Genomic DNA, 7,014 nt, shown 5'->3' with positions numbered 1-7,014 from the left:
TTAGTAGTATTTGTATATATTAACTTAGATTCAATTAGTAAATAGTTCTTATCTCAATTTTACGAGCTTCCTTATTTCTTTTTCCTCCAACTCTTCCCCTCCACTGGAGGAGGGGAGGGGGCTTTGTGAGAGCAGCTTCGTGGTATTTGGCTAGCTGGAGTTAAACCACGACAGGAGTCAGTTACTCTCAAACTTGGCTTTGGAGGGCTGAGGAGTGTTTACAGCATTCAGTAACTTAGCACTGATTTCTGAGACTTGACTGGGATAAATGTTCTCTCTTTTAACTGAAGTAGTTACACCTTAGATTTCTGAAAGCTGGAGTCTCTTGCATTCTTCACAACATGCTATTCTGACCTTTTTTCTTTAGGTGAGAGAACGTGCAAGGGATTTTTTTGAATTTCTGTGTCAGCTGGCCGTTGAATTGGAACAGAAAGAGCAAGACGTGCGTGATGCAGCAAGCGGAAGCTCGGGCACATCTGAAGAACAGTTAGTTTTCCCTTGGACAAACCACTGCAGTGAAGACAATAACGGTGGAGCTTCTCAAAGATTAGATGCCAATATATTAGTTGTGAGTCATGGAGCCTACATGAGGAACTGGATTGGTTATTTTGTTTCAGATCTCAACTGTACTTTGCCAGCGAATTTAACAAAGTCTCAGCTGTCCTCTGTCAGTCCCAATACAGGAGTTAGTCACTTCATCATAAAGCTGGGAAACGGAAATCTGTTAAAACCTGAAGTCACATGTGTTTGTCTTAATCAAGATTCTCACTTAGTGGACGTGGGAGCTGAATGTGTAGTTCAAAAAGTGTTTTAAGAATCGTTGTAGCAGAAAGTAGTTTTAGGTCCCCATTATAATAAGCTTGGGAAAGGTATCTGTAGTAATTACTGAGGTTGGCTGGAGTTATTGACACTAAACTGCAAAATTGAGGACACGCCACTGCTTACTGTCTTAAAATAACGCGATTTGCTTCAGGTGCCCAACTTAAGTTGGCACCAGAGAAAACACACCGATGTTCCTTACGAACAGAAACCTAATACTTCCAGTCACTTGCATATCTGCTCCTAGAGGGCATATTTTTGAGAACTTCTCTTCATCAGCACATCCTTATTTTGGTTATCTCCAGGTGAAAGAGTTGGGGAGGGGAGAGGAGTAGTACCTCCAAAATGAGCTATACTGAATTCTTGTTTTATTACAAAATGCTGTATTGTAATATTAAACATAGATGTTGTTTCAAAACGACTTTTTTGAATGCAATAGAATAACCTAAAAAGGAGCCTTGCCTGGTGGAAAAGGCCTGGTACAGAGTCAGGGGTCACGCACCAGGCTTTGATACCAAAAAGCCGTGAGACCCTGGGCGAATCTCTCTTCCATTTGTAAAATGGGGACGATGATCTACCTACCTCACAGGAGGGTTTCACAAGAGTTGTTAGTATTGTTGAGACCCCTGTTGAAGAGCACTGTACACAAAGATAGAGTATTTATTTTTGACTGTGAGCAGTACGAGGTACCTCACGTGCAAATAGTTGAAATGAGGTTCCTTTTCAGAAGAGAGACCGTTATTGGTGGGGTGAGTCTACCCGACTAGAACCCTTTCGTGAGTTACAATCACACACTTGATGGATGAACATTTTTGCCTAGAATTAGGCATGTTTGATTACTTGATCATTGCTTATAGTTGCTGTTAGTACTGCGTTCTTTCCCCACCGGCGTGCCGGTAGTGTTGCTGTGTAAGCCTACCTGATTTATGTTATTTAAAATATCCACTTTAAAAGAAAAATAATTAAAAATATTAAAGGCTTCTGAATAGAACTTCATTTTGTCTGTATTTCTTTTGAGGTAAAAATCTTTGTTAGTGTTACTCTGTGAAACTCTGCTGAGATTATATAAATTCTGTTGGGTTTTTTTCTGAAAAACCCCAGGCTGATCTTTTATTGTGAAAAAGAGCCCTTTTTGGGCCTGATGAGTCAGTGCTATACCTGAAAGAACCACTTAACCTGTTAAGGATATAGTTAAATTGCTTGCTCCAGTACAAAATTACCTGAAGTTTTGAGTATTTTTTTGTAATTTTTACGCTGTCTTCTGTGCTTTAAACTACTTGGAGACTTTGCCTTGAGGCAGACACTTGAATGTTGAGGAGGAAGAAGAGGTTGCTGTGGTTTCCTTGAACAGGTGGGTACCTATACTTAACTGCAGCCCTACTGAAGCTCAGCAGCAGAATTATTTAAGCTGACTCTGGTGACTGTACTTTGCTGCTTCTGTTCCCCAGACTGTGATTCCATGGGAGAGTTCCCATGATTCCTGCTTGAACACAGAATGGGGCTCTGCTTCTCCGTGCTGTTCGCCCAGTGCTGATGAATACTGCCGAAGCGTTGAGGGCGAAGTGGGAAGTGGTCAGCCCAGTGTGGCTTCTAAGGTAGAACCCTTCTAAGGTGGTGTTCTCCAGGATCAGGAAGTGGACTTTTTCCCCGCAGCCGGGCATGTTTATCTAGCAACTAACCGTGGGACCATCTGCTGCTGCCTCTGAGAACGAGTCCATAGGGAAGGGTGCAGCTCACCTGGGATGCAGAGGTGGATACTCCTGACCAGTGTCAGCAAGGATCGATCTTTCAACCTCTAGCCCACTGTACAGTGTGAAGGATTGGACGCTGGTAGGTTGGGTTGGTGAATCTAAACCGGAATGTTACACTGAGCCGCATCAGTAGGCGGAACATGTTGTTTGCTGATCAGCTGTCTTCATTTCTTTACAGAGAGCAAGGCAGGCCGCTTCATCGTGGCTCCTCTGGCCCCGGGTGAGGCAGCTCCTCAGCGTTCAGGTCTGTCTGTGCAAGTCTTGGGACTAGAGGTGTTCCAGCACACATGAAATCTCTGTGATACAGAAGCCTGGGAAACTAAGATTTCTCTGTAGCATTAAAACAGGCTTTGGTCAAAGTGGATCTATTTCAAGTTTAATTTTATAATCTATTTCAAGTTTAATTTTATATAAGCAGCCTTTGTTCAAAACAAAGGTCTTCTTAAGCAAAGCGTTTGAATGTTACTCAGAAGTAAAAAATTTCTGAATTCAAATAGTTACAATAAAATGTTTAGAAAATTAGTAATTTTTTTTTTTGAGAAAGCCAGCCAACTGAAAAACCCTTTTTAGCCAACCCTTCTCGATGTTAGACATGATTGCCACCCAAACGCTGAGTTTGTCTCTGTGAAATTGCCAGGGGTCTGTTTCAGAGGAAAAGTGCGGGGATAACAGTTGTTGCTGGAGGAACCGCTCAAGACCTTGGTTTAAAGGTGTCCATAGCCCTTTTTCACAAATAAAAAAATTCATTCGTAATATACTAAAGGAAATAAGCTGTGCACACAGAAAGGAAGAATGGGAATGCAGGATTTTGCACAGACTCCTCGGGCTCCTTGTGAAACGCGTCTTCTAGAGGTCTCCTCAATACTAAATTGGTGATCACAGCCCAAGAAGGCCGACAAGTTTTAATTACAACTGCTAACAGGGTTAATGGTAGAGGGTGGAAGGGGAGTTCATTCTTAGTTTGCTTGTCCCAGGTAGTGGCTGTTGGCTTCAGGAAGGCTGGTTACACAGCCAGAGACTGTCCTGTTGGTGCTTCCGATAGTTTGAACTTTTCTGTAGTTGCCATGTCCTGAATTTGGTCAGTCATCCCATTAGTACTTCTTGAAGCCAAAGTAACCAAGCTGAAAATGAGCACCCCTCATCTGCTAGGAAATGAGTGGGGACCTAATATGTTTTCCTCCCAAGTCGGTAACTTTTGACAAATATTTCAAAACACACTAGTGATTTGTGAGCTTCCATTAGTTTAAAAGCTGCCGCCTTCTTTCTTGCCTACCCTCAAGGGCTTAATTATTTTTTCTTGGTGATGAAGTAAGCATCTTATGGGAAGTTCTACTTATTTGTTAAATGCTTTGCCGTTTCTTGGGCAATACTTTTCCCATAGGGATTTTTGACTGTTCCTCACCTCCACCCCTGGAAAAGCGATGGAACAGCTTGTTCTGGATGTGAACAAAATCATGGGGTGAAACCATTCAGTTTTTCTAAACAGCTCCTGTATTAATGAAGTAGCATTTTTCAATGAAAAAATTACGAGCCAGAATCTCCTAATTAAGGCTCTGTAAAGCACACTAGATGGGTGCAAACACGTCTGCCAGTGGCAGGGGAAGTATGAGCAGTCCAGCATGTTCTGCAGTTGCCGTATTGTATTCTTTCCCTCTGAGTCTGCACTTGGCATTGTTGGCGACAGGGTTCTGGCCTAGGTGATCTTACAGCCTGCCCGGATATACTTAGCGCTTTCCTTTCACCTTCGTTATATCAGATACAAGCTTCTCGAGGCATTAAAAAGTAAATCAGTAATTTTTGAAGCTTCTGAAGTTAATGATAAGCCTTTTTTCTTCAAATCTATGTATAGTGCTGGCCCTTTTTTTTATGTCCGAATTGACACTGAGACTAAATCTTCTTGCTCTTTTAATGAAGTGACTTTTGAACATTTCTACATTAATTCGTTACAGTTTATTGGGATCATGGGAAAGGAGAGCTGCATTTATAGATGGTTCTGTTAGGAATAATAGCAGAACATAAATATTTGAGGGATTACTCAGTAGTGGGCAATGGATGTTTTGTCCTTGTGAAATGCCAGTCTCTAATTAGCAGCAGGAGACAAGGCCTTAACTACAGGGTGGATTTTTAGCAGTAGCTGCCAAGATGTAAGAGAGGATGTGAGAGCAGAGCAAGCTGATAAACACATTACTAGGATGGTACGAATTTCAAATGGTAAGAAAAAGGTACATTCCTGTTGAATACCTCTGTAGGAAAATAGTGCCGAAATAAACGTTAGGAATGTATGGAGTTGCCCACAGAATGGTCTGTAGTCAGATCTGAAAGAGCCAATGCATACTTCAAAATTACCTTTTAAACTGGTGAAGATTAAAAATACAAGCTGTCTTGGCAGGATTTTTCAGCAGAACTATAGGAGAAGAAAAGGTGACTGTGGAGATCACCACGATCAAGAGGAAACTCGGTCCCCATCTTTCTAACCTAATGTTTTATTTTGCTGAAGACTCCAATGATATTCTACTCCCCCCAAAAAGTGATGCTTTAAAAGGCAGGGGAGTTGTGACCCTCCTTTGTTCATGTTTAAGCAGCACTTTACCAGGGCTCGATTTGGAAAAGGTGACAGGAGAGACAACGAAGAGTTCAGAGTTCCCAGCATGGCAGCACACTTGGTTCGGCTCCACCAACATCATCTCCCAGCAGGTCTGCTAAATGCCGAGCAGTCGTCAGGCAGGCGCTTCGGCAGAGGGCTCGGGTAGTGTCACAGTTTCCTTCGTCTAAAGTATCAGCCCTTTTTCCAAGATAATAGCTCTGTTCCACAGTTCTCTGTTAGGTTTATGTTTTCCAGGTATTCCCCTGTCTTTGCAATTGGAGGTGGTTTCTTTTTTTTTTTTTCTTTATTCCTTCTTCTTTTTCTTCCTTCTTGTTTCTTACAGAATTCAAATCAGATGCATTCTCTATCCAAACTTCTGGTATTTCATGAGACTGCCTCAGATCCACAGCCCACATGCCTGGGCCTAAAATATGTCAGATTTTCCCCAGATGTGTCCCTCTTGTGAGGGCTTTGGCCATGAGCCTGAGGTTTTTGGATATATAGCAATCCCAGGCAAATGGCAGCTGCACGAGCACAAAGCAACTGCGCGGTGTGGGAGCAGTTTCCCCGACTTCCGCGGATATGGCAAGCCCGCGGCGTGGGGGATCTCTTTGTGCGTGGTAAATCCCATGCTGCTCCAATCTGAACACCAGAAGCTGGTGGTGGGGCCCCTGAGGTGCAACCAGAACAACAGCAGAGGTCTCGAAGCTGTGGGCACGGGAGGAGGCGAGGATAAAAACGCAAGCCATGACTTACGGGTCCCCGGAGGAATGCACTTGAGGCCCAGGCAGAACGCCTCCTGGGGCACGACTGGGTGTGATACCCTGTCCCTCTGATGCGCAGTTTGTTGATCAAGCCACAGCTAAACTGAAGAGGGGTGATGCACTAGACTTGACTCTCATAAGTCGTAAATATATTTGAGAAGACCTAGCTACTGAAAAGTGAATTTACGTAAGTTAAAAGATGAGGTAAAAAAGACAGTTTCGTTCCAAAAGGGCAAGAATCGCACAACTAATTAATGAAGTCAGCTGTACTTAATCACAAAATTCACTGAGAAGGTCACCTGTACTTAAGAGCCTTAGATAGACCTAATATGGAAAAAGGGGGGAAACGTTTCCTCGATCAAATCATAGATGCAGAAATGATCTACAAGTTACATCCCAAACAGGCAAAAATTACAGGGAAGGTCTCTAGGACCAATCAGATCAATAATCATCTCAGGAGTTACTGATATTGGGAAGAAAGCCTGTAAGGAACAGAAAGAAAGTTATATCATACAGAACATTTATCTTAGGTACGAAATGAGGAGAATTTGCAAATTAAAATAAAACAAGTAGCAAAACCATCTTGAGATATGTGTATATCAAAATAGAGGACAAGGAAAGGAGTGTCAAAAATGTTGCAGTGTGCGGATGGAATAGAGATGAGATTCATTTGGGGGATATAATAGAAGACTGACTTAATTTACAGTGGTATTGAACACAAGGGTAAATATGATGGATAACGGGAATGAGGATAGGGAAAATACCACGTTTAAAGCCAAGAATTAAAGAATTCAGTGTCAGGGGAAATGACTCATCTTTATTCCAGAATTCTGAAAGCACTTCTGAAATTACACATCCGTAAGCAAGTATTTTAAATAGCTCTGTCCAGTTGAGTGTGGAACTGTATGACTAGAGAATAGGAAATAAAATATTTTTTATTTGAGAACAGAGGAAAAAGTAATCCTACGGAACAATTAATTTGACCTTAATAACATTCAGGGCTTTAGAACAAATTCTGAAGGAGAATGTAATTACAGACGAGAGGTAAATGAAACCTGGAATACAATTAATCCCACAAATCCCTGGGCCCTGATGG

General features: G+C 42.1%; 1 protein-coding gene across 1 annotated transcript; it reads left to right on the top strand.

Moving 5' to 3' along the window:
- Positions 1-367: 367 nt before the first annotated feature.
- On the top strand, positions 368-814 carry LOC104504023 (fructose-2,6-bisphosphatase TIGAR-like; the record flags this gene model as incomplete). The annotated part of the gene is made up of 1 exon (XM_010161810.1): positions 368-814. A coding segment is annotated over one exon (447 nt), but the record flags the coding sequence as incomplete, so codon positions are not given.
- Between the last annotated feature and the right edge of the window lie 6,200 nt (positions 815-7,014).

The sequence above is a fragment of the Eurypyga helias genome, unplaced genomic scaffold (assembly GCF_000690775.1).
Source record: "Eurypyga helias isolate BGI_N326 unplaced genomic scaffold, ASM69077v1 Scaffold50431, whole genome shotgun sequence".
NCBI lineage: Eukaryota > Metazoa > Chordata > Aves > Eurypygiformes > Eurypygidae > Eurypyga > Eurypyga helias.
The sequence above is the reverse complement of the archived record's forward strand: the minus strand, read 5'-3'. Positions and strand labels throughout refer to the sequence as shown.